Here is a 27,098-nt window from a genome sequence, read left to right as displayed (position 1 = left end):
TAGTTGCTAGTATTCCCATTATATTGTTTGCTAAGTTCAACAACTGGTGCGCTACATGCTGAACCGACCAAAATGTGTTTGCAGATGGTTGAGGTAAAGACGAGCATATAAGAAGTCGGCATTAGTCTTAGCAAGAAAAAAGGATAGTTGTAGATCAAGATGCCCGAGTCCCACAAGGCAAATCTTGTCCAACCAAGGAAGTAAAAAGCCAAGGGAAGATTGCGCTCCAAGCGCCTAGCAAATTCGCGTTCAACGTACCCACTCACATGATAGAGAAGTTGTTTGCCCATCCTAGAGGACCAAAGCCTTCAAATCCAGTCGATTGCGCATTCTCATCGTCACTTGCTTCCCAACCGAAAAAGTTCTGTAGATCATCGAGATTGAACATGGGCTGTTCAAAACCAGTAGTTGCATTGGGGGAAGAATATATTGGCCCTACCGCGTTCTGGGATGGTGAAGTCATGGCCTGGCCTGATGTAACCGTAGATGAACCATGATCAGTGGTTGGCGCTGAAAACGGATAGCGAGTAGCAGCCGTCCGGAGAGTTGAAGGGGAAGTTGCCGAAAGTATCTCTTCGACCGGAGGAATGACCGAGAGGGCCGCATTTCGTTGCCTAGGAGTACCCGCCATCGGCGCAGGAGCGCCAACAATGCGCCGCGCTTCGTTCTCGGAGGGATCCTGGGGCGCGATATAGTCAGCTGAATGACCGCGAGCAAGACTGTCGCGTACAGTCTCGAGCCAGCGCTCGGAAGTGATACATAACGACTCAGCAAGCGGGTACATGAACGCCATTTCCCGCAGCGCTCGGTTGTTGTACTGCACTAGCTCGACTGTACGGCCAATGACAGTTCCTGCGTCCGGCTTTGATACATCCAGGATCCGAGCGATGTAGTAGAGCATGATGCGACTACTATTGTAAACAAAAGATGGTAGAATAGAGTCCGCAAAATGTTTGACACCATGCTGAAGTATATGTGAGACCAGTACCGACATACGCTGCGCATGCTCAAAGCAGACATCTTGTAGATGACTGACGAAAGCCTGCTGATCAGTAGGGAAAACGAAGGGTTCTTGGTTTTTGAACAGGTCAGGGAGAGCGATCCGATGTACGTCGCACATAACGTGATGGTACATGCAGTGGATGAGAAGGAGTGCACCTAGCTGATGGGTCTCTCGTCGGATGTAGATGTTGTCCGCCGAAAAGTCTAGCCAGGATGGAAGGCTTTGCTTCCACGACTGTATGTCCTCGATGAGAACGGCAAATCCCGACCCTGGAAGCCAAGGCGGTTGCTCTTCGTCCATGTGCTTCACGAATCTATCCAGCATTAGTACTGAAGCCAATAATGAACGATTGATAGATACCACTCACCGTAAGACCCGTCGCCAGATACTGACAATGCGTACATAGTACGCAGCCATGCCCAAGTTGTCCGACGGCTTCTCCGGAATATCTTCTGGAGGCATGAACTCTAGTAGCGTACCTCTCTCGAGCCTTTCCGTAACGCACGGTATCTGTAGTGAGAATTGACGCTCGTTGCAAGGCAGCTGGATCTTGAGGTCTCTTTCATTGAGTATAGTAAGGTGGTCGACGCCACTACCAGCCCAGACGTCAATCATGTAGCACGCCCACATGAGCCTCCTACGAGACTCCCTTACAGATATTTCGTTTGGACTTCCCCCTAGCTCTTTACAAAGCACGTCTGGCGATACTTCGTTGTTAAGTTGGAGAGCGTGCGCCATGCGTATAACAAGACCGGTAAGAAGAAAAGAGCCAGCATAGTTGCCGTTGCGGGCTTCCTGGTCGTGGAGCAAAACCAAGACCTTGAGTTTGGTGATGGAGATAGTGCTGTAATCAGCGAAGAACATCTCCTCAGCAGCTTTGGCCCACTGACTTCCCGCTGACTGTATCAGATCTTTTGTCAAGGGCGAGAACGTCTCACTGTAGTCGAGAGCGTAAAATCGAGCACCTAATGCACACATTATGTGTAGGAGAGCTTGGTCAGACGCATCCACGAGCTGCCCTTCGTCTAGCATCCGAATGAACGACGGCTTATGCTCGAACGCGAACACGCGGATGGGGTGAACGTTGTTGAAGTATGCATCCAACAATGCATGAAGCTTGATTCTGGGTGGCAGCTGTTGCGAAAACAACCTATGAGTCTTGGTAAGTTTGATGCACGCCGAGACGATCATAAAGCATACCATAGTAGGCCCGACGGACACCCCGGTACCGCAGGCTCGCTATTGGACAACGAGCCGAGCAGCCTGGAAGATGCTCCAGAATCTCGGGGAGTATGAGGAGGTACCATCATTGAATCCCCACGCGTTTCTGATGTAGGAGTTGCAATGCTCTGCACCCATGCTGGCTCGACTTGCTCGGCATCGTAGACACATGAAGCTCTGCGCTGTTGACATCGTGTGCAATTCGGTCGCTCGCCTGAGCATTTGACTTTGGAGTCTCGACAAGGAATGCATGATCGAAATGTTCGTTTCCGCTTGATTCCTACGATTGGTTCATACGCTGTGTTTGGTCTCTTTGCAGCAACTGCAACTCCACCGTTCTGCACGCAGTCTAGCTGAAGTCTTTCGCAGTTCAGACAGCCGTTCGACCGTTCATCGCACTTGACCTAAAGGATTGTCAGTTTCGTTCGGCCCTGCTTCCCTGATTACCCGTATATTCCAAGTCCACAACATCGGGTCTACAGCCGCGAAAACGGCGTTCTGGCGGTTCGTAGAGTGTCTTCTGTCATATCTTGGATAACAAGGACACTAGAGGCATATGAAAAAGACGGTGGAATCCTACCTTTCTCGCACGGCAAGTCGTACAGGCTGTACAAGTACTGTTAGCACGCTTGTCACCATATTGAGAGGCCATTTCGCGTACCATTTACTGGTCTTCTGCGCTTCTTAGCAGCAGTCTCTGGCACGGCGGGCGTTTCCGCAGACTCCATGTATCGTTCGGATTGTCGCTCGGGATGTCGCGTTATCTGGGGGTTGTCGAAAGAGCGACGGCGGCGCGACGATGGCCCAGACTTAAGGCGAAAAATGACGTGCTAATCGGTAGGTATTGGCTCAAAGCACGCGGCTTATTAGTGGGGCTATGCTGTGTTCGGAGAGGTGCGGAGCTCATCCCCACGAGCTAGCTGCATGGAGAACTAGCCCGTGTGTACCCTTTCCCTGAACCCCGCAATCAAACAACACCAGCTCTAGACAGCGACCATATCCAGTACTTGTTCCCATCAGCCTAGATAGAGGCACGCGACCTTTCCTACGTTTGCGGCTCAGCTACAGTGTGGTGTTCACGTGCCCTCAACATCTTGGCATTGTCGCTGATACGGTACACCGCAGCCTCAGAACCAAATGAATCTTGGAAAATCAATCCCTTCATTGAACCTTTTATGTCTCACCTCCAGGAGATACCTTATAGCACGCCGAAGACGCATGATCTTCTCCAACAAGCTCAGGAGTCAGTTTACGGCGGATATCCCGAGAAACTTTCGTCCCTTATCAGCATGAGATCTCCGTTGATCTCTAGCAAAGCATGCCTGATTAAGTGACTATCAAGCAGCGCGTGCATCAACAATACATCTTAGCAAAAAGATTCGACAGATATGTACAGGCTGGTTCGATGGGCGCAATGCACATTGTGCGGTGGCGTTAGCGCGAACAACTTCGCAATCGTCTCTCCCTCTATCGAGTGATAGTAAACATACCTAGGTAGCGGCCATCATCCCATCACCCTGTACAAGGGAAAGCTAAACGCTCCTTACTAAAGTCTTCCCTTTTGCCTACTACATAAAGCGTAGCAAAGTACTATATAACATTACTAGATAACTTAGAAGTCTAAAATGCTGTTAAACTTGAAAACTTTTCCTATAATAGGCTGATGTAGTCTACAATAGAGCATTTATCATCTCTGTACTTGTTCAGCTTTTCTCTTGTATAGGATGCCATCATGATACTGAGCAAACATGGAAACCTAAGGGCGCGAAGCGCCAGGTTGGTGTTGGCGCACACTTACAGTCTAAAAACAGCAGATCCATCTCTCCCTTCAGCGTCTAAACTTGGTACACTCGAAATATTTTACATCGCCTTCACTCCTCACTGCACTTTGAATTCCATTAAATCTGAAACCCGTGCTCTGCTCTCGTCTTCTGGCGTCTTATGCGCATGCCTTTCTACAAACTGTCCTACACCAAAGCCAACGAAGTATCGATTCTCGTTCAATGACAACATGACCGAGCATGCTCGCGACGAGCTCACAGCACGATTAAAGGCGTAGGTCGATGGGGATCTTACAATCGCCAGTCCTCACTGATACAAGCCCTCCAGTTTGCGCCTTTCAGGTGATTATTCGGACCTGACTATTACCTGTGGCTCGAGTATATATATGGTGCACAAAGCCATCGTATGTGTTCAGTCATCGTTCTTCAATAAGGCCGAGAGGTTTCCTGTAGCCGAATTAAATCAGCCAGTGCGCGTCGCTATGCATATTTACTAATTTCTTCTTATGCAGGGAGCTGCAGAGGGTACAATTCACTTACCAGAGGATGACCCGCACGCGCTGGGACTCCTGGTGCAGTTCTTCTACGAAAGCGAATATGAACCAGAGCTGCCTAAGTTGAGCCGAAGCGGACTCACAGTCACTGCGCCCATGCAGAGACAATACCACTATATATGCCCACACACCTGTGCGCCTGGCTGTCCAAAAGATCACGAGGTGTGTCAACATCATACTTGTGGATCAAACAGCTGTAAAGACATGTGCTTCGTCTTCATTTGCAAGGAGTGCATCAAGCTCCCACCGCCAGAAGGCGATGCCTCTCAGCTTCTTCTCCATGCAACGATGTATGAGATCGCGGACAAGTACGATGTCACCGGACTAAGGTATTTAGCCCAAGAGAAGTTTTCTCGCTCATGTGAGGCTTTCTGGAAGACCAAAGAGTTTGCTATGGCAGCTGAGCATGCCCTCACCACAACACCCGACAGTGACATTGGCTTGAGACAAGTGCTGTATCAAACGATGACAACACACATCGAGCTGCTCAACGAACCCGCCATCATAACTTTGCTTCACAAGTACCCTGGCTCTGCCTACGGTGTCCTCAGATGCCAAGCTGAAAAGTTTGGACGCTTGGAGCCGATGGTCAAGACTGCTGCCTGAATGGGTGGGCGGTGACCAGTGGGATGGAATCGAGAGTAGTAGTCTGGAGATACCATTTGTATGCCCTCACCACCTATGCGGCAGGGAGTTCTATCTCAAAGGCTGCATCAACTTCATCTGCAACATCTGCGCCCCAGTCCTTCAGGTCAACAAAGCCGACCCCAGTACGCTCCTCGTACACTCCAAGATATATGAGATCGCAGACAGATACGCCGTCACAAGCCTCAAAGACCTAGCACGTTTCAAGTTCGCTCCGTTGTGTATGGATTTATGGGACGAGGAAGTCTTCGCGCAAGCCGCAGAGCATGCTCTCGGGTAAGTCCTAACTGTACAGAATACGTTTGAAACGTATACTTACATCGTACTCTGCAGGACTACACTGGACAGCGACACTGGTCTACGAGGAGCTTTTCGCTAGACTATCGTCTCACATATTAAGTTGTTGAACAAAGGCCGTCGTCTCGGACTTACTGCGCAAGCACAATGGGGTCGCATTCAGCGTTCTCAGGCGTCTTGCCGAAGAGAAGGCAGGCTCGAAGCCTTCCGCTTGAGCATATTGTACCTCAGCTATACTACAGCCTAAAGGCACACGCGGTAATCTACATCGAGAATTCATCAAGAAATTAACATTGTATACCTTTAGGGGAAGTTTTAGTATCTGAATTACAAATCATAGAATACAGAAGCCTTGAACATGAAAACTTCAACATATCAACAACCACAGACTGGGAGAAAGCATGTAAAAGCGCAAGCTGATAGGTAACGGGGAAGCAGAGAACAACAGGTGGCGGAGGAAAGATAGATATTCTTTCCAGATATATAAATCTACCTCACATTGCGTTCCATATCAAGAGTAATTCACTAACGTACAGTCCATCAGCTTGAGCCCAAAGAGATAGGAGAACAATGCTCCATGTAGAGAACCTGACGCCAGTACCGAACCCATATCCCATTCCATATAGCAGTAGACCCTCTTGGGTCATATTAACAATCATAACATGTCACGTTTACTGGCTAGCGATGCGCTCCTTAACCTTCTCAAACATGGACTCCATCTCCTCAGCGATGAAGTCCTCGATCTCAGCCTCAAGGTGCTGGAGCTTGCCTCCGACGCGGTGGGCGTTGCGGCCGGCAGACTCCTTAGCCTTCTCGAAGTCATCCTCGATCTCAGTGAGAGAGGGGATGGTGATGCGGAACTCGGACTCCTCCTTCTCGGCAGCCTTCTTGACAGTGTAGCCACCCTTCTCAACAATCTCAGTGTAGTTGGAAGAGCCACCACCGTTCCAGGCAAGGATGTTCTTGGTGTTGCTTGGGACGTCAGAGAGAGCACCGACGGTAGCGACGGAGATGAGGTTAGCCTTGAGCTTCTTGGGGGTGATGTCGGCGACAGCATAGGCAGAGTCCTTGGCAGGCTGGAGAGACAGCATGTAGGCAAGGAGGCCAGCAATGTGGGGAGAGGCCATGGAGGTACCAGAGATGGTGTTGGTGGCGTGCTCAGAGCCGATCCAGGTGGACAGGATGTTGAGACCAGGGGCGAAGATGTCGTTGCACTTTCCGTAGTTGGAGAAGTACGCACGCTCGTCAAGGAGGGTGGAGGCACCGACGGTGACAGCGTTCTCAGCAGCAGCTGGGGAGTAGTTGCAGGAGTCGGCGTTGTCGTTACCGGCAGCAACCGCGAAGTGGATACCAGCGTCAACAGCGGCGTTGACGGCGAGATCGAGGGTGGTGGACTTGCCACCTCCCAAGCTCATGTTGGCAGCGCTGCCCTTGAAACCCTTCTTCTTGCCGTCCTTGGCGGCCTTGACGGTCTCAGTGTGAGACTTGGCAGCGTACTCGACACCCTTGACGACATCGGACATGGTGCCGGAGCCGTTGGAGCGGAGGACCTTGACGGCGTAGACGTGCGCCTTCTTGGCAACACCGTACTTCTTACCAGCAACAGTGCCGGAGCAGTGGGTGCCGTGGCCGTTGCCATCCTCGTCGGCATCGCCGTTGGGGATGGTCTTGCCCCACTTGGCACGACCCTCAAAGTCGACGTGCTTGGTGTTTGTGCCAGTGTCGATGACGTAAACGTCAACACCCTCACCACCGTCGGCGGCGTAAAGGTACTTGTTCCAAGTGCCGAAGCTCAAGGAGTCGCGGTGTGAGATACGGGCAAGACCCCAGGGGGAGTTCTTCTCGATCTCTGGTTCGTCGTGGCCGAGGGTGTGGACCTCTGAGTCGCGCTCGATGTAGTCGACCTATCAGGTTGTTAGCGCCAAGTCTTATGCAGGTACAGGTACCTAGATGGCGTCACGTGTGATTGCGGTGGCGTGCGGAGCCGGAGCTGCCTGCGGAGATAAGGCAGCCAGCCCTTACTCGAGGCCACGCATCTCGCAGCAGCCTGAACCGCCGAAGCCTTCTTGGAGTGATGGAGCTGGAGATGGAACTTACATCGGGGTGGTTCCGGATGGCCTCGATGGTCTCATCATCAAAGTGACCAGAGTAGCCCTTCATGCCGGCCATCTCGTAAACGTGCTTGAGACCATCAAAGACCTCAGTAGTGACGGGGAACTGCGAGGAGCGCTTTCGCAGCTCCATACGCTCCTCGTTGTTCTTGGTGTGGACGCTCTGGACCCAGTCGTGGTGCTTGGAGGCATCCTTGACGTGTTTCTTGAAGACGACCATGTAGCTGTTAGGCACCTCCTTGGTCGAGGTCGACGACAGCACTGGGGCTGCGTTCTTGTGAATCGTCTCTACCTGGAAGGTAGGCGATGCTGCGGCCAAAGCCGGTAGCGCGGCGATCAGGCTGTATCTCATGATTGCGGAGCTCGCACAGCGAGAACTAGAAAGACAAGCGTGAAAGTGATAAAGATGAGTGATAGATGAAGGAAGGCGGGATGAGAGGGAGGAGTGTGTTGTGGAGGAGAGATGGGGATGCAGCTGGGGTAGCTATGGCGATGGGAGCTTCTTATCAGGACCGAGGTGCATGGCCCGGGCGCGCTAGGTGGATGACGCATGACCTATCCGCGCCCGCGCGAGTGAGGCTGGGGTGAGCTAGCGCACGCGCCATGGGTATCAGATGGATGATACATGGTTGGTATCAGGGCAGCTTGGGCCTCTGATAACATTGACACATTGAGACGGTCGACGAGCTGCGAAGACATGCGGGATGACTACTGCGAGAAGGTGTCGTCTCAATGCGTGCTGGAGAAGCTCTCGCCACAGCCAAGCAGCCACTCCAAGGGTCAGCCACAATGCGTCCTCACGTGAGTCAATAGTCAGAAGCTCACCAAGCGGCCCGCGTGAGACACGAAGCGCTGTCTATCATAACTCTATTGGTACCCTAGATGACCTACGTGCACTATTCGTAAACAGCGCATTCTTTATCTGTGTACCTTGCTTGTTGCGACGCGACGTTGCTCGGCGGCTGCCTGAGCTCTGAACTGACAGGGATCAGCTTCGATGACCAGGTTAGCTGCAACCACCACGAACGCGGCGCCTGCCCGCCATAATCAGCCCTCAATATACGTCAACCCACAACCAAAAGACCCCACTGCGATTCTCCCCGCGTTCACACTTCATGTGCGGGTTTGGGGCTCTAGAGATATGAAGGTGTTACCTACAAGGCCATCCTCCCCGCCGAATTTCCGCAGCAGCGGTCTTGACTGAATATGGCAACCACTCGGCCTCACAGGTCCTCCACGGCCGCCTCAAGACTCCCGCCGATGAACAACCAGATAGCCGAACTCCGAAGCCTAGCGGATGAGTTGATCAGAGCTTCCGAAGCCACTCCCCCGACCTCCGATGTCCTCCACAACCAAAGCAACGCGCTCCGCCGCATGCGCCAGTTGCTGATAGAGTCGAACGATCAAACCCATACCAAAGACGCATTTAGACATGTCCGGGGCTTCGAGACACTTCTCATTACCCTGCGCTCGCTCTCTGGCTTCTACAAACCTGCCGAGCTGTCTACACCCGACCGTATCGACTTCTTCGAGGTGATCAAAGGAACACTGGATGTCCTCTCAGACGCGCTGAACGAGCATGCCGGTAACAGGCGCTTCTTTGCAAAACGCGTCGAGCACGGCGGCTGGAGTGCTCTGGAACAAGCCTTGGGCAGCACAGGAATATTCGGCGGACAGTCAGACAGCAAGCGCGACGATGCTGGGCAGGAACAGCTCTTCGGCACCCTGTTTGCGTTTGCACTAGGCGAGGAGGCCATGACACGCATATTCAGAGATATCGATAAGAAGCTCGAGAACACACCATCGAAGCAGGGGGGAGATGCAGCTGCCAACGGCGACGCACAGGCTACCGAAATTGTAGTCTCTAGCCCACGGTCCATGTATAGCGACACCGACATAGATCTCGACCCCCTACGTAGCCAGGTACGGGCTGTATTCAGCGGTAATGAGATACTACAGAACCCGGACATCATTCCGACCATCGTCCACTTTTGGCGGGGTCTGTCTGGTGAAGATGTTCCAGGCACGCGTTCCAAGGCTCTCTCCGTCTCGGTGCTGCTTGCTATTCTTAAGATCACGTCCATCTCATCTTACAACAAAGCTGCGCTACACGTCACTGGCGTCTTGAGCACCGTCTTGCCCTTGCTGTTCGAAAACAAGTGCGCTCCCGTAGAAGCTGGTCTACTATTAGAATTGGCCGACGGTCTAATACAGTACGGTATAAACAAGCTCGACGATGCATACTACCTCTTCCGCAAAGCAGCCTCTTCAGAATCGGCTGCCGAGTTTCTCCTACGCGGTATGTGCTCATCTCGCGACCCGCCTTTCATACAATTCGATCTCTCTTTGCATGGCTTCAGCGCGATAGAACTTCCGGATATTGGTCGTCCATTCCCGCCAATGTCTCCAGGAGGGGGATACACATTCGCTGCTTGGGTACGAGTCGATAGATTTGACACCGACTGTCACACCACACTCTTTGGCGCCTACGATGACACACAGACATGTTTTCTTATGGCATATCTGGAAAGAGATACCCGATGTTTCATCCTGCAGACCTATATGGGTCATTCCACTGGAGTTGTACCCAGTGTCCGGTTCAAGAAAGCTCCTCGTTTCGAAGCGGGCCGGTGGTACCACATCGCTGTTGTCCATAGAAGAGCGAAGGGTATCGGTATGGGCACTGCCAAGGCATCACTTTTCGTAGATGGTGAGTTCACCGAGACTATGAAGGCGCACTATCCTTCACATCCTCCGGTACTAGATAGCAGCCAGGAAAGCTTTGCCTCCATGTCTTCTAGTGTGTCGAAGCACCACATACTCGCATTCCTGGGCACGCCACGGAACTTGGCACCTCGACTGGGCAGGAACGTCATTTCTTCTAAGCTCTCAGTTGCTTCGTTTCATCTCTTCTCTGAACCCCTATCAGATGAGCTAATCGCCGTCTATCATAAGCTTGGTCCTCGTTATTGTGGAAATTTCCAAGATAGACTTGGGTCATTCCAGACCTACCGCACGTCTGCTGAGCTCCATGTTCACAACGAGATATTGCATTTTGGGCGAGAAGAACGATCCGATATCGTAGCGGCTATCCGGGCGAATGCAAGACATCTCATGCCAGAATCCAAGATTCTACTGAGCTTCTCCCCTAGTTCTGTAATGGACGATGATGACAGAAATGCCATCGATGAATCCCAGCTAATCCGATCCCTGTCGCGAGAATCAGCTAAAACCCTTCACAAATATACCAGACTGCATAGCACTCCGATCATCATCAATGCTGCCGTACCTTCGGTAAATGATGCATTGTCCCAGCCACGAGGATTTGGACGACTATCTGGTGACCCTATCGTTGTCGTCCCGCAATCACTCGATGATGCGATTTGGCGAATCGGTGGGTGTGTTGCCGTTGGCCTGAAGTTGGTACAGTCAGCCCAGACTTTGGACAGTATGCTCCGTTCTGTCAACATCTTGCTCGAAGCTGTTGGGGGAAATTGGCGCAATTGCGAGGCTATGGAGCAGCGTAATGGATTCGCTGTTCTGGCTGAGGTACTCCGCCAGAAGATCGGATTCGCCATGGGGGGATTGGTCGGTCGCAACCCTGCCTCGCTAGATGTGACACCAGAAGACTGCGAAAGCTTTGTTATGCAGCTATTACGGATAGTTCTCCGATTCGTCGGTTATGATGAAAATGAGCCGACAGAGTCACTCATCATCAACCCCCTTGCCTATCGGGTGCTTTTGGTTGATCTTGAGATATGGCGTAGAGCTACGTCATTGGAAACTCAGAAACTGTATTACCTGCAATTTGTGCACTTTGCTAAGGGCAGTAAGCATCATCACTACAACGCTAAGCGATTTCATAGGATACGTACGTATATTTGTAGGACAAGGGAACCTCAGCTAACTTGTCGAAGGAGTCGTCAAGCGTCTTACGGATGCTCTCAAAGGGGAGAATTTTACACCACAAACATTCGAACTATTCCTCGGCGCGTTCAAAGCACTGCTCGTCATCAACTTCAACGGAGAGAATGCGAGATCGCTGTCCCTTTTTGTTACTTATGCACTTCATGACAGTCGCGCATCCTACGCGAAACGGGGACTGCGGCCAAAAGCAAGTATCGCCCGCCTTCGCAAGGGTACACCACCAGCATTGACACCCGAGACTACTCCACGTTCAAATAGTCCGGCACAAAGTGGTGCCAATACTCCACCACTGTCTCTACCGGACCTGGGCGTCGCCGTCCTGAACCTTCTGGCAGAACTCCTCTGCGATCCTCAAAACCCGCATGAAATCGTCCGTTTCGCAAAGAACGTCACCGGGAAGTGGTTGCTCTACCTTCTCGCTGAACCGGAGCAGCGAGTCGTTGTTCTTGGTGCAAAAATTCTAGCTCGATTACTTGTAGTGAACGGTTCGCATTATGTCAAGAAGCTTGCGGACAAGACGGGAGGTTTCGTTCTGATGAAGAATAGATTGCGCTATTGGTGGAATACGCCAGGCATCTGGACCATCTGTTTCGCCATACTCTTCGGTCGCGATGTGGCGAGTATCGACTTCGAGCGCGATTTTGACGTCTTCAATCTAGTTGACATCTTCATTGCGCATTCGCCGCAGTCGCAGCTCAGGATCTGGTACCCGGAAGTGTTCCCGGTAATCACCGCCATGCTGGAAACAGGCCTGCGAACAATTGTCCGGGACCGAGACCTCACTCGCGCCGATGATGGCCCACCTAAGCAGGAGAATGGTGAAGGCGCGGTTACCCGGGGCCGCCGCAGAACGATGTCACTGAACGCTAAGCAACCGAAAATTGGTCAGTTTGCATTGCTTTACCCATAGCATTGAAACTGACTATTGTAGATACCCGAGCTCCCCAGACAGATCGCCTGAACGACTTCGCCGTCGTTTTGAACTCCGCTATCCAGTTCTTGTCTGAGCTACATTCACGATCGGAAGGTTTCCGCGACTATACTAATTCGTCGAATTACGTTCAAGAGTTGCTCTTTGTCCTCTATCCAGTAATTGTCACATCTGACAGCGTGAGCGCGGAGACGGAGCTACTCTCGAGAGGGTCTGCGCTGACATTCGAGGGCCAAGATGTCGTAATCCGACCGCTTTCTCGAGCTAATGGGCATGAAACGCCTGTGGTTCGCACGACTAACGTTGATGTGTCGCCTTCGCCTTCGTCCCGGCGTGTGCTACCTTTCCGCAGAGCGTCATCTTTCGTCCTCGTTTCGGCGGATAAGAAGAAGGCCGCTCAACAACCTTCTCTCAACCCAATCTTATCTCCAAAGTACACCGCTCCCTTGGCTCTCAAGGTTGGTAGCTCAGTAGTGGAGGCCACGTTAGAGGTGGTTCTTGATGTGTTCAAGGACCAAATATTCACGCGGAAAGAATTCCCTGGACTAGGGTTGTTTATGAAAACACCACCCGGTTTCCAGGAGCATCAAGCATATTTCGAGTCATACATTCTGCGGCAGACGCTTTCGTCTGTAAAGAATGCGCTTCAGTTTGACCAGCAGCTGTTGCACGAACCACGCGTTCTTACCAACTTGGCACGCTTCGTGACCCATGTTTCTGAAGCAGTCTTTGAGGGATGGTTCCTTGAGGGTGCAGAGCCTTTGCTCGACTTTTCTGGGTTTCTCCTGGAATATTTGGAACGACCGGACATTGCGACCATCAAATCCGTCAGACTTTGCACGCAGGCCATTCAATCAATTCGCAACACGTTCCTGAGAGTCGCTCTGCTCCGTTTGGCGGAGTCAGATGAGTCTGAAAGCGGAGTGACTACAACGGCTGTTATCGAGAAGATGATGTATTGGCAGCCCATCATCCTTTCATCTGTCAATAACGAAACGTTCTCGTTGAAGATGATCTGTTACCTTCTCTACACGCAGTTGTCGTCTGAACACAACGCTGTGCGCCTTGCGGCCGCCAACTTCTGGCGATCGCTCATGGTGCAAAAGCCTCATGAAACATCAATGATCTTGGCCGACGCCATCCACGGAGACACAAAAGACCTTTATGATGGGTTCCAGAAACTCGTCGAGCTCGACAATGATACATTCTTGGAGTGGCTCGATAAGAACAAGACAGACATGGACAAGTTCTTCTATGGCTCGATGACCAAGTCGTGGGAGGACTTTGCGCACAGTCAGAACAAAAAGACCGAAGAGACATCTCAGAGGCGCATAGCGAAGCGCAAGGAGAAGCTGAAGCAATGGCAATCAGACGAGCTCGCTGCGGACAACGTCTGGAATCATCACGAGAACTCGACGAACCATTGGAGATCCAACATTCACGCTTCGGAACGTATCAAGCATCAGCGCGTTCTCCAGGACCAGCAAGATAATGCTACCTACATGGCGACTGTGTTGGCCAAGCTCGATCACCAGCTAAAGGGTCCATGCGGCTTATTCGAAGAGAGTCCGCCTGCCAGATGGCGGCTCGATGAGACCGAGGGTCGTGACCGAAAGCGTTTACGTATCATTGTCGACAACACCAGCAGGGAGCAGTCTTATCAACCCAAACGTAAGGACACAGATCCGCGAGAGAGGCCAAGACTAGACACTGCTGTGCCAGCGATCTCGGCGAAAGAAGCTGTTGGTGTCACGCCTGTCAAAGGGCGGTCAGCCAGGTCTTCCTCTGCTACAAGCGCATTGGGTGATCCAACAGAAGAGCCGGAGTCAGCTAGCGACGATGACTTTGAGATGGTCGAAGCGATGTACGAGGATGAGGACGGCTTTGAAGACAAGAACCGCAAAGTCATGCGAAGTCTCAATCGCGGCGACCAGGTGCAGTATGTCTGCAACATCTCTCGAGTAGTCGGTTTGGAGGCGATAGAAGGCCTTCTCATCGTAGGTAAAGACTGTCTCTACCTGCTAGATGACTTCTTTCAAAGGTCTGACGGCGAGATCGTGCGCGTATGGCAGGCGCCACCGGATGAGCGCGACCCGTACGTGCAAGTCATTGCTGGAAAAGAGGCTGTCACCACTCGCCGACCACCACCCAGAAGCCAAGAAGATGCAGTGAGGAATTGGAAATGGACCGAGGTCATCAGCGTTTCGAAACGGCGCTTCCTCCATCGTGATGTTGGCATCGAAATCTTCTTTGATGATGGGCGTAGCTATCTTCTAACAGCCGTTTCTGCGCAAGCTCGCAATGACATACATTCTCGGGTGCTTCAACGAGCTTCTCACGTTGCAAATCCGGAGAAGTTCGCCAATTCCGAGATCTCTTGGCGCCTTGACTCGTTGCGCAACCCAGAAGAGGCACCCCAGACTTTTGGATCACGTTTCGCATCAGCTTTCGGTTCTGCTTCGGCTCATCCAGCGACTAAGAAGTGGCTGAAAGGGGAGATGTCCAACTTCCATTACCTTATGTTTGTCAATACGCTGGCTGGGAGGACTTTCAACGATCTCACACAATATCCGGTCTTCCCCTGGGTCTTATCAAATTACCATAGTGAAGAGTTGGATCTGAGTGATCCAAGTAACTTTCGAGATCTCAGGAAACCTATTGGTATCCAAGACCCTAAGCAAGAGCATCTGATCAGGGAGAGGTTCAGCTCTTTCGCCGAGATGGGCGACGCTAATCATGCCTTCCACTACGGCACCCACTATTCGTCTGCCATGACTGTAGCATCGTATCTCATGCGCCTCCAACCGTTCAGCGCTGCCTTCTTCCTTATCCAGGGCGGTACATGGGATCATGCTGATCGTATGTTCTACTCGATTCAGAATGTTTGGGAGTCAGTATCCGCAAAGAACATGGCCGATGTACGCGAGCTTACGCCAGAGTTCTACTTTCTTCCCGACTTCTTGACCAATGTCAATGGGTATAATTTCGGTCTGCGATCCGATGGCTCAACTATCGATAACGTTAAGTTACCTCCGTGGGCTAAGGGCGACCCAGCCATCTTCATCGCCAAACAACGCGAGGCTCTGGAGAGCCCTTATGTCAGCCAAAACTTACATCACTGGATTGATCTAATCTTCGGTTACAAGCAGCGAGGCGAGGCCGCAATTGAGGCCGCAAACGTTTTCCACTACATGACATACCAGGGTGCTATTGATCTCGATACCATCGTTGATGAAAAGGAGCGTGCGCAGAAGATTAGTGTTATCAACAACTTCGGACAGACGCCTCCACAAGTATTCCAGCGACCGCATCCGCAGAGGGAGAATTTCACAAGACCCATCAAGCTCGATACCTCTGCGGAGAGCCTGCATCGCGTGCCAGGCACACTACTCGAGTCTAACGATCGCATCTCTTCCCTCAACTACATCAGCAAAAGCGATAAGCTTTTATGCTCTGCACCATTCCGGCACAACATCCCTCCGCATCACGATCGCTATATGGAGTGGGGCTTCACGGACGGCAGCGTCCGCTTCTACGATTCGCACTCCAAAAAGCTCATCGGGTTGTTTGAGCACTTGCATTCCGGACAGCTAACAACGTCATTGTTTGTTGACGGCAGCACCCTCATCACAGCCGGAACAGACTGCACCCTTGCCATTTGGAACATGAACAAAGGCGACCGTGGCCACATCGACCTCCAAAACGCGACAACGCTTTTCGGTCACAAGTCATCCGTCATCACCCTTGCCGCAAGCCGCGCGTTCTCCGCCTTTCTATCTGCATCGCTCGACGGCCGAGTCTTCCTCTGGGACCTTAACCGCAACGAATTCGTCCGCGAGTTGGATCTCGGCCCACGACAGAAGCGCAACCCGGTACCCATTCAAGCAGCCAGGATCAACAGCGTCACAGGCCACATTGTGCTCGCTTGCGGCAGTCGACTTATCATCACTACACTCAACGGCGCAGTACTACTAGACGAGGATGTCTGCGACAGCGAAGACGACGCAGATGGCATCACAGCCGTCGCCGTCTATGAGGGCGTGGGCAACGAATGGTGTGAGCGCGAACTCATCTTCACCGGGCATAGGAGGGGTGTCGTCAAGATCTTCCACCTTACGCCTACACCGCCAACGACAGCGTCGTACACCACTTCGTCGTCCTCCACAACATCGAGAACGACATCCAGCAAGTGGTCCGTGAATCTTGTTAATGTGCTTAATCATGGTGATGCCATGGTGACGACGACGCCGGCGGCGAGTATTACTTGTATATTGCCGATGCCTCATCATGTTTATACTGGGGATGAGGAGGGTAGAGTGGTAAGTAGTGAACCCTTTTTCGATCCTTGATACGCAGGCTAACTATATACTTGCAGTACGAATGGGATTGCGTGCACCGGCACCATTGATCGTTGACTAGAGATGGAGATGATGGAGGAGTATCCTTTTAGCATAAAAAATGGTGTTTTTTGGTGCTTTTGTTTTGCGCATTGGAGTAGATAGCTGGATATGTATGTGGCATTGAAAGGTGCTTTGTAGAAAATGAATAGATATGATTTTTGGGGTTCGTTTTACATTTGTTCGAGAGTTCATGTGATTGTGTGTGTCCATTTACTTCATCTACGAGATTCTAGTCGACCCTAGGGCTTGTTCACCCATAGGTATGCACTATTCTTAGCGAGGTACCTGGCCAGGCGTCTAGATCCACCCCAGTTCCTCCGCGCGCATCTTGAGTAAGGCAACAGCTAGGCCGTTGAACTCGGTGAGTAGCGCTTCCACCGCCGGTGATTTGAGAATCTGCATGTGGTCTGAGATGGTCTTGGTGACGATGTCTCGGAGGCCTTTGTCGCTCTCTGGTGTTGTGGAGAAGGTGTGATGAGCGGCTGAAGCAAACTTCCTACTATCCCAGTGCTCGGTGTATGCGAGGGAAAACTTAGCAAGAGCGAGTTGCTTTAACCCGAGCACATCGTACTTGTCGCCGATCTCGTACATCTTGGCGCTGAGGAGGAGTTGCGATGCGTTGATATTGGATGTTCTGGGAGGAACCCAGTCGGGGCAGCACCTTAGACATACGAAGTTGACACAAGTATCTCTACATGTCGAGCTGCCGCAAGTATGATGAGAGCATACAGTATGCCTTGGAGGCTGGCACCCATCCAGGCATGTGTGCGGAAAAGTGTAGTGATAGCGGGGATCCTTGTACCCCCTCACTATTAGCGAAGACGACAGCGTTACAGTAGGTGTCATGTCGGCTATCTTCACATCGTACTCGCCCTCGTAAAGGTACTGCACAAGAAGCTTAACGATCGCTGGTTGATCTTCTGAAAGATCGGCTTTAGCACTTGCGGCGTCCTATCAGTGCGTCAGCCTGGTAAAGCCCATGTTACGAGCAACATGTAACCTGACTTGACCAGCAGCGAACCTCTCCGCGCCCTTGAGGAAGCCTGATCGAGCACAAACCACAGCTTTGTGAACGTTGTAGGTGTCATCGCCGCAAGTGATGATAAAGTCAGAATAGTCGCCAGATTCGAGCAGGCTGCGACGGTGTTAGTTTTAATGCAAGCGCGTAGTTAACATAGTAATGATACCTCTTGAACGTCTTCACAAGCCCATCGCGCGCCTGGTCCGCCATTTCAAGAGTTGTACTTCAAAGTGTTGGAACTTTTGGAAAAGTGAAAAGCAGAGAGGGGATAATGGTCTTGCTGAGCAAGGAATGTGACACGAAGCTGGCCCAAGCGTCTAAATAGCGTCGGCGCTTAGCGATGGAAGTGAAGGTGAACCAACGACAATCGTCACAACATAGCCTTCAATTGAACGTCTACCAATTACATTACAAGCAATACATGTGCTTCGAGCCACGGCGTTTCCGGAATTGCTCCTTCGCACTACAAATCGAGTGATCCTCCCCTTGCTTCCTCCAGACCCAGTGTCCTGCTACCTCTCGAACAGTTCTATCTTGTAGTGGCAATCTCGCCATATCATCAAACTCGTTCCTACTCAGCTTCCACAGTTGGCTTCCCGCGTCTGATGCCGTCCACGGGTGCTGTGGGTGGTGCTTGGTAATATGAATTCCGAGTCCCGTCGTCCGCGTATGGTCTATAGCCGACAAAGTCATAAGTGATCCTATGCGTATAAATAATCCTATCCTAGGATGACAATAATAAAGATTGATGGAACGCAGATCAGGGAGATGAGTGGTAGGAACGACAACCTGGTCAAAAGCCCAGTGCATAACCTTCGCTGAATGCGGCGTTCACGACCGCTGCTCCAAGGCGTCGACATGCACCTATCAATTTCGCCACCATAGTCCGACTTCCGAACCTCAGGAGATGCATAGTTTGTGATCTCGAAACACTCGGTCTTGTCGGCCCAATGAGTGGCGGGAAAATTTCGGAGTGTTCAGAATAAGGCGTATACTTTCGGAAGCGGAACGCTGAGGGCCTTGAGCTCCTGGAAAGTAGTTCGAATAACTATAAGAAAGCGGGTATTCGCGGCGGCGAAAGGCGTCGGATCTCGGTAGGCGCTTCGGTCAAAGTACAGTTCGACTAAAAAATAGTTGAATATCTGGGGGAGTATTTCATCGAACAGGTTTACGATGCTGCCGTTCGGCATAGTGATGGCGAGAGGGAAATACATGGCTGGCAATCGAAAGGTTCCAGTTGAGTTGCAAAGCTGGTCTGGCTGGATAAGGAGAGCCGATAGTAAAGATAGTAGTCTGTCATACAGAGGAAAGACTAGAACGTAGTAGATAGGGCGGAAGGTGCAGGGTCAAGTGGTCAGGCGAGGCCTAGATAGAGCAAAAGAGTGAATGTTTACCCACAGTTTGCTCAACAACGTGTTATTTGCCCTATAGGAGTTTGGATCTCAGGTGAACTGAGGATTCCAAATAGTCACAAGTCGCTCTTTACAACTAGTCAAAAGTGAAAAAAAAAACACTTATAAACAGGCGACACGAGACGTGTATTGAGAGCATAGCTGACGAACGAAAGGCGACGCTACACTCCAGCAGAACTACAAAGGCATATGGCAAGTGGATTAAGAGATCATGGGACAACTACGATTCCCTTCCCTTGCATCATCCCACTGACACCGTTGGCGCCAGCTACATTCATTATACGTATTGTCTTTCGTGGCGTGATATTCCCGAGCACTGTCGGGTTCATGGCTCGCATCGACCATATTGCCTTCTTTCACGTCGATTTGGTCACAGCCTGTTTTAGTAATGACGTTGTTGAATACACAATTGGAAATCTAGTAGTACCAGTATCTGTGATTAGAGCAGGCCTACGCTACGAGAGGCAGTGGACCCACTGGAAGGGTTTATTCTTCATACTCTTTTAAGTTGAGCGTATTACACAACAGTGGACAAGGAGCAGCAAGTATACAGACCTACACTGAGAACTTTCGCCGAAAAAGGCCTGAAAATTATTGATCGCGAAGCACACTGTTGGTCTTTGCAGTGGTGAGATTTGGTTGTAACAGCTCGGTGGACTACCTTGGTATAGCTTGTGAGCCGGGTTATCATGTGGCTAATGAGTTCAAAGACCAGCCTCTACGCGCAAGAATCAGACGTCCCCTTTTATCAAGCACCTGATGTATATTCTTCCTCAGAAGCCGGTATCGTTACCATAACGGCATTGACACGCCATTCTTCCAAGACACTACAGGTGTACAGCATCGGGCCGTATGAGATTTGATCTGATTCCATGTGCAGCGTTACCTTGAGTAGCAAATTGGAGAAAAGGAGTCGCTAATTCGGACCGACTTGATTGTTGGGGTGATAGTTTACTAACGGTTTTTTCCGCAGCTCAAGGTACTCGTCGTTGCCAACGACAATCTCCATGCATACAGCTTATTACGCTCTACTGCTCCAGTCGATGAAGAGAATGATGCAGTGACTAGAGCTGCGCGTCTGGTTAACAGACGATCAAGTAACTGCATGTTCCACGCTCACTACGAAGATTAGCAGATGATCAACCAAGCGATGCGTGTTGCTCGACACCGTAGTATAACACTGTGGGGAAGGCACGTGGTGCGGACGTGTCGGAAATTATCCAAAACCTCGATTTATTCAAATAGCGTAAATCCTCCACCAGTTCGGTCAAGCTAGGATAACGGTAGAGGCGTCAAAGCGACCGTCTTCAGGTCAGGCAGAGGAATGTCGCCAAGACGATGCGTCATCGTGGAAGGTCTACCGCGCGTCGTCATTCGAAGCAAGTACGCTAAGCTTCATCAGCCAACGCTATGCCGTCTTTGAATTCCGGCCGAGTCAGGGTCCAACGCGCCGCTGTACCGGCTTTCGACATCGGGGCTAACTATTACACCACCCAACGACTCTCGACTCAGCGGTACACGTTGGTGCACTAGCGGTTGCCAAAGGTATCCAGGTGATTGAGGCTCGTATCTTATAGTTTGTTAGTGTAGGGAAAGGCACTCATGGGCCGATGAATAACCCGAAAAAGGAGTGTGTTGCTGATTGGGCCCCACAGACAACTTACAAGACACGAATAGCCGTGCAGAGATTGACCATTGCATCGAAGCTGGCTGCGCGATCATCGGGCGTATCTGGCTCTCCTCGTGGCTGCTATGCTGTATTCACGCACTACTGGAGATGTCCACGGGAATCCACTTGGGAGCCGCGAGTCCCGCGCTCAGGCATCGCTGCTTCTGATGCCGATCTCAATCATCAACAACAGGATAGCCTGAGAAAACGGGGAGCTCAGAAACGAAGGCTCTGTGTAGTCGCAGGGAAACAAAGAGATTCTTCTCTAACCCGGAAGCTTGGTTCTGCGTGATGCGCCTGGGTGAAGTGTCCTCAACACATATTCTGCTAGAAGAAAGAGTGAGATGAGTTCAGGCGCTCTTGAAGCACACGAGACAGTCTCTGTGCCAGGCATTAAGATATGGTGAGGTTATCCTCATTACTCCAGCTGAATTCATCCAAACCTGGCACCGCATCTGTGCTGCCAGATCCACCTTTTAGGGACTATAACCACAGATCTGCACCAGAGACACCGCTTTATAACGGCCGAACGCATAGACCACTACGGTAGATCGACTACACAAGAGCCGCAACCAGACTTCGCGCTGTTGATCACCATCCTATTGCTCTTCTCAATGCAACCAACGGCCATATACCGGACATTGCTTCACTGCCACACATGTAAATCAAGTGGCGTTAGGAGAAAGGTAATGGAACGATAAGTATATAAGTACTGTCGGTGTTACCGTGGACAGAGATATCATCCACCAAGAGCCTCAGCCTCATCCAACTCTTACGACACTCGTTTTATACCAACTAATATACACTCTTTCCGAGAACTTTAATTCTTTCAACATGCGTTTCAACGTCTTCCTCGCAGCCGCCGCTGTTGCGAACGCCGCAGTCATCCCCCAGATTCCCCAGCCCAAGGATGCGGTCAACGATGTCACTTCTGGTGTCAAGTCGACCGTTGATGGTGTCATTCTCCCTAAGGTTAACGCCCACGTAGGCCGACGTGCCCAGGCAAATGTCGGCGCCAAGGTCGATGCTCTGGGTCTTAAGGCTGAGCCAAAGGTCGGCGTCGCTCTAGGACGACGGGGCGACGCACAGGTCGGCGCGAAGGTCAACTTAGAAGGCGTTACATACGACAACGTCAACGCAACCGTTGGCAAGAGTGTTGGCGCTAAGGTCGGCGCAAATGTCAACGCTCCTGGCCTCAATGTCGACCCCAAGGTCAACGCCAACGTAGGCCGAAGTGTTGATGCCAACGTTGACGCCAAGGTCAACGCTCTGGGCCTCTCTGCTGCCGCTGATGTCGATGCTTCTCTCGGCAAGCGTGTTGACGCATCTGTCGACGCCAAGGTCAACAGTCTCGGTGTTGACGCTGATGCTTCCGTTGACGTTGATGCTTCTGTTGACGTTGATGCTTCCGTCGACGCTGGCCTGAACAGGCGCGAGATCCCTGACGTCAAGGTCCCCGAAGTCAAGATCCCTGAAGCCAACGGCCTTGCTGGCGATGTCACTTCTGGTGTCAAGTCCACCGTCAACGTAAGTCCAATATCCATTTCACTAGGTTCATCAAGCTAACAACCCTGACAGGATGTCAAGGACATTGATGTTGACGTCGATGCTTCTCTCGAGGCCGACCTGGACAAGCGCCAAATCCCCGATGTCAAGATCCCCGGTGTCGACAGTCTCGTTGGTGACCTCAAGACTGGTGTTAACGGCGTCAAGGATGGTGTTACCTCTACCGTCGACCAAGTCAAGAACATTGACAGTCACGTCGATGCTCTGGACAAGTCTGTTGACGACGCTATCACCAAGCGTCAGCTTCCCGACGTTAACGGTCTCGTAGGTGATGTCGAGGGTGCCGTTCCTGGCGTGAAGCCCGTCGAGGATGCCGTTACCCCTGCTATCAACGATGTCAAGGACAACGTCGTCGGCGGTGTCACTGGTGTCGTTTCTCCTATTGTCAACGACGTCAAGGATGGCGTCACATCTTCTGTCACTCCCGTTGTCTACGGTGTCACCGGTGCTGTCGACTCCATTGCCAACCCCGTCAAAGACGCTGTTACTCCCGTTGCCGACAACGTTAAGGGTGCTGTTGAGCCTGCTGTCAAGAACTTCACCGACAATGTCACTCCTGTCGTCAACAACGTCTAGGATGGTGTTACCTCTGGTGTCGGCTCTACCGGCCTTTAGGCAACAATGACGATCATGCCACGCAACCTTACCAGCGTTCATAGCTAGACTCCTATTTCTGTATACCTTAATCCATATTATACCCTTATCAAGAATACTACTCTACATATCGCTACTACTTATCTGCACTTTGTTTATCGCCGCTAATGCCTGCTGATACCCATTTACAAATCCCTATCTAACCCTACCGGCTGTGCTTTGTAAACGTGTGATTGTCCTCGTATTAACATGCTGTGCGTAATCCAGGAGATTTCGACAAGTGAAGAGTTTCTTTCTATTGGCTGCGAAGTTCATTTTGCGGGAAGTAGAGGTCCTGATCGCTGGAGTTCAAAAGTTCAAGCAGCAAAATGCGCAGAAATTTTTCTTTTGGCCAGTGGCGCATCACTGCACTGCTAGACACAATTATGTATTCATCTGTGGTTCTGTGCGACATCCGGAACCTCGAGATTCATTGAGTCTAGCAGATTTAGTTTTGGTGAGTTTCTTATATTTGCGATACCTCTCATTCGGGAGCCTCTTTTTGCACATAGGCGTATGAATTGCGGAAGCTATGAGTGGCTCGTTGGGTACGGGTCATCGCAGTGGATGGCAACTACAACGAAGATATGGCTCCGCGAAATTTGCGCAGACAGCGACCGGTTTGGGTGAGATAACCCGTCATCTACTGTTACCGCCACCATGGTAAAGGTGAGAATCCATGAGAATCGTCTTAGCGTGCATAAGAACCAAATCAACTCCCAGTACACATCTCTCTTCTACCCCCACACTCTCCCGCGTGAGTGGTAGTTTTACACCAAGAATCAAGGATATGGAGTTTTCGATTAACTCGCATAAGCCGAAGAAGCTTGGCTTTGAAAAGTGAGTCTCGACGAATGTTGAGAGAAAGCGTACTAATGCTATCAATTCTAGGTACTCCAACTCAAAAGTGCTATCCGATATTACCATTCGATATGGGGCTCCAGACGAGCTCACTTTCGAAGCTCATAGACTGTTGCTAAGCGCGAAGTTGCATTGGTTCGAGGCACCCTTCACTGGAGGACTTGTAGTGAGTCCAGCGTCCTCGAATAAAGATACTTACTTTTGCTAACTTGCAAAGGAAAGCGGCGCCAGGGAGATCACCCTAGTTGGTGATGACTCCGATGCTCTCAAGACTATGCTCAACTTCGCATACGATGAGCAGATGTGCCCTCCAGAAGGATGGTTACATGGAGCTTCCACCACGATCGACTACTTCCTGGGGCTCTATCGCATAGGTGATAAGTACGACTTTCCCGAATTCCAGGCTCGGATTGTCTCATGCTTCAGAAGTTGCATGTACGCCTGGTTAAACAATCAGGCTACAAACTCGGAAGAAGACGCCGTTGCGCTTCGAGAGTTTAGCGGGTTTGTCAGCGAAATATACAATCTTGTTGGTCTAGGATACAAGCCAGACCATCCATTGGTAAAAGTTTTGCTAGATGTAGCAGATGACCAGGGCTCCGCAAGCATTCTCAGTAACAACGGGTATAAACAACCCTTTAATAACGATGGCTTCACGAGAAGTAGCAGAGTTCGGAAGAGATATCTTGCTTCACTTGATGGCGAAGACTGGATCATCGGGAAAACATGAGGAAGACAGGTTTGTTACGAATGAGCTGTGCATCGGAGCCAAGGTCACATGTCTGGGTTGTGATGCCCTTTCATGGAGGGTGGTAATCGACGAGGGCGACGAGATTGAGATATGGTGTAGAAGTTGCAAGCGTTTCATGGTTGACTGGCCCGAGGAAAGGATATCAGATGGGGAATGAAACAGACTTACTCGTGGTCTGCTGGCATCGATGCGAGGATGGGCTGGTACGAATGATCAATGTGTGAACTGGTATGGGCGCAAAGTAGAGTAGAGAAAGGATATTGGCGTCCCTATCCTCATTCCAAGTACACTTGCTCAGTGACTCGATAAAAAAGGTAGGGATTTTCCAATTGCTATGCCTCGGAGTCGAGGTTAAATGTCCGATTTCCAAATTTGGGCAAGCCTCGGTAGTGGAGATCTCTGGCACTAGGTCAACCCTGAGATTTGGCTGGCCGTTTCACCTCGAATCGATGTCAATGAACTTGCGATTTCACCAGCACACCACTTTCACGACGTTACGACCCATTGACGACTATTTCGTATCCTCCGCTCTCTTTTGTGTCTTTCTGAACTGCTAGAGCTACTCCTGCTGGTTCCGATCTAGCTCGGAACGGTCTGCGACATCCCAATATCTAGAACACACTCCCTCCCGCCATCGACCCTCACCGCTCCTAGACTTGGGCTGAAAGGCTCACTCAAGTCATACGACATTCTATCGTACTCGCTCTTTATATCGAAGCTCCATACCCTCCTTATCACCTACGATGCCCGAGACAACCAAGGTTGTGCCCCTCACCTGCCACGGTCACTCGCGACCAGTGCCACATATCCACTTCTCGTCCCTGCTAGATGAGGACCAATACTACATTATATCAGCATGCAAGGATAACAACCCCATGCTCCGAGACGGAGTGACAGGAGACTGGATTGGCACTTTCCTGGGTCACAAGGGCGCAGTCTGGCAAGCGAGACTATCCTCGGATGCCTCGCTGGCAGCTACGGCCTCTGCGGACTTCTCTGCGTAAGTGGGTTGAATTGCTGCAAGCGAGGGGTGTTCTAACAGTTTGCAGAAAGGTCTGGGATACGCATACCGGTGAAGCACTACACACTCTCTCACACAACCACATCGTCCGCGCAGTCGCATTCCCCAACCAGCCCCATCCCCAGATCCTTGCCACGGGTGGCATGGAGAAGAAGTTGCGCATATACGACCTTTCACGCAGCGACGCGACAAGTTTCGAGATTGGCGCAGGTGTCCACACTGGAACAATCAAATCGATCGTGTGGACATCCGACCCGAATGTCATAATCACAGCAGCGGAAGACAAGAAGGTGCGGTGGTGGGATTTGCGCCAAGAGTCCACAATCGGCGAGCATGCTGTCGAAGGCACTGTTGGCTCCTGCGAGTTGGATAACACCTCCTCGGAAGGCATTTTGAGCGTAGCCGCTGGAAACAGTGCCTACTTCTTCAATAGCCAGTCGCCGGGATCGCTCATCAAGAGCATCAAGACGCCCTACGAGATCGCCAGCGTGGCTCTACACAACGGAGAGCGGAAATTTGTCACTGGTGGTAGCAATCAGAACGACACTTGGGTCAGGGTCTGGGACTTTGACGAAGAGAAGGAGCTTGAGACCAACAAGGGTCATCACGGGCCTATCTGGTCGGCAAGCTTCTCGCCTGACGGAAAGCTCTACGCCACAGGCAGTGAGGACGGCACAGTCAAGCTGTGGAAGTTCACTTCTGGCCCGTACGGTCTGTGGAAGTAGGAGTTTTCCCATGATCGATGCTTCCGTTAACCATGATTCTGCCAAGGCGCAGCATCTCAGCACCAGAATAATCGTAAATAACATACAAGTACAATCTATTACCCTGGATAAACAATTGCAGTACTATTTCACCTACGTTGACATGCGCTGGATAGATGGAGAAATTCCAACAGCGAAGCATATCGCAAACAAGCCATACAGTTAACGGTATTCTTGCTATCTGAAGCTACTCCCACCAGGGTAACTGTATCCGCGGAACCATCCGATTCGACATGCCGAAGGATCGACAACGCCAATAGCATGCAGCAACATCATCAACTTGCATGATGCTAGGGCTGGCCTAGGTAGCGATATGCAATGCTCAACATCGCGATAAGAGTGGCTTGGCAAGATAGACGATAACTACCTTCACGGCCTTTGCCAAGGGTGGGAGATGTCAACAGGCAATACGACATAAGTATAAGGGCACCGAACCCCCGCCATCTGTGTTACTACACAGACGTTACAAAACCATCGTTACCAGGGTCTTCGGCTATCTTGCTTTTACCCCACCCTAGTCAACCACTGAC

General features: G+C 51.1%; 8 protein-coding genes across 8 annotated transcripts; 5 read left to right on the top strand and 3 right to left on the bottom strand.

The window, feature by feature from the left end:
* Positions 1-262: 262 nt before the first annotated feature.
* On the bottom strand, positions 263-1,981 carry ALTATR162_LOCUS11618 (uncharacterized protein; the record flags this gene model as incomplete). Its single annotated transcript, XM_043319260.1, has 2 exons — positions 263-1,316; positions 1,371-1,981. 2 exons carry the CDS (start codon positions 1,979-1,981, stop codon positions 263-265), a joined length of 1,665 nt encoding a protein of 554 aa, XP_043175195.1.
* Positions 1,982-4,763: 2,782 nt separating this feature from the next.
* ALTATR162_LOCUS11617 (uncharacterized protein) lies at positions 4,764-5,165 on the top strand (the record flags this gene model as incomplete). Its single annotated transcript, XM_043319259.1, has 1 exon — positions 4,764-5,165. The coding sequence occupies one exon, from the start codon at positions 4,764-4,766 to the stop codon at positions 5,163-5,165; it is 402 nt and encodes a 133-aa protein (XP_043175194.1).
* Positions 5,166-6,172: 1,007 nt separating this feature from the next.
* Positions 6,173-7,964, bottom strand: ALTATR162_LOCUS11616 (uncharacterized protein; the record flags this gene model as incomplete). The annotated part of the gene is made up of 2 exons (XM_043319258.1): positions 6,173-7,405; positions 7,599-7,964. The coding sequence occupies 2 exons, from the start codon at positions 7,962-7,964 to the stop codon at positions 6,173-6,175; spliced, it is 1,599 nt and encodes a 532-aa protein (XP_043175193.1).
* Positions 7,965-8,872: 908 nt separating this feature from the next.
* ALTATR162_LOCUS11615 (uncharacterized protein) lies at positions 8,873-16,878 on the top strand (the record flags this gene model as incomplete). The annotated part of the gene is made up of 4 exons (XM_043319257.1): positions 8,873-11,483; positions 11,530-12,423; positions 12,471-16,789; positions 16,846-16,878. 4 exons carry the CDS (start codon positions 8,873-8,875, stop codon positions 16,876-16,878), a joined length of 7,857 nt encoding a protein of 2,618 aa, XP_043175192.1.
* A 289-nt stretch (positions 16,879-17,167) lies between these two features.
* ALTATR162_LOCUS11614 (uncharacterized protein) lies at positions 17,168-18,101 on the bottom strand (the record flags this gene model as incomplete). The annotated part of the gene is made up of 4 exons (XM_043319256.1): positions 17,168-17,504; positions 17,739-17,821; positions 17,876-18,005; positions 18,058-18,101. The coding sequence occupies 4 exons, from the start codon at positions 18,099-18,101 to the stop codon at positions 17,168-17,170; spliced, it is 594 nt and encodes a 197-aa protein (XP_043175191.1).
* A 3,705-nt stretch (positions 18,102-21,806) lies between these two features.
* ALTATR162_LOCUS11613 (uncharacterized protein) lies at positions 21,807-23,114 on the top strand (the record flags this gene model as incomplete). Its single annotated transcript, XM_043319255.1, has 2 exons — positions 21,807-22,499; positions 22,551-23,114. The coding sequence occupies 2 exons, from the start codon at positions 21,807-21,809 to the stop codon at positions 23,112-23,114; spliced, it is 1,257 nt and encodes a 418-aa protein (XP_043175190.1).
* Positions 23,115-23,961: 847 nt separating this feature from the next.
* On the top strand, positions 23,962-24,762 carry ALTATR162_LOCUS11612 (uncharacterized protein; the record flags this gene model as incomplete). Its single annotated transcript, XM_043319254.1, has 3 exons — positions 23,962-24,011; positions 24,063-24,198; positions 24,250-24,762. 3 exons carry the CDS (start codon positions 23,962-23,964, stop codon positions 24,760-24,762), a joined length of 699 nt encoding a protein of 232 aa, XP_043175189.1.
* Positions 24,763-25,526: 764 nt separating this feature from the next.
* Positions 25,527-26,529, top strand: ALTATR162_LOCUS11611 (uncharacterized protein; the record flags this gene model as incomplete). Its single annotated transcript, XM_043319253.1, has 2 exons — positions 25,527-25,783; positions 25,833-26,529. The coding sequence occupies 2 exons, from the start codon at positions 25,527-25,529 to the stop codon at positions 26,527-26,529; spliced, it is 954 nt and encodes a 317-aa protein (XP_043175188.1).
* Between the last annotated feature and the right edge of the window lie 569 nt (positions 26,530-27,098).

This window comes from Alternaria atra, assembly GCF_907166805.1.
Source record: "Alternaria atra isolate CS162 genome assembly, contig: 35, whole genome shotgun sequence".
NCBI classification, from domain to species: Eukaryota; Fungi; Ascomycota; class Dothideomycetes; order Pleosporales; family Pleosporaceae; genus Alternaria; species Alternaria atra.
This window is presented reverse-complemented; position numbering and strand designations above follow the sequence as displayed.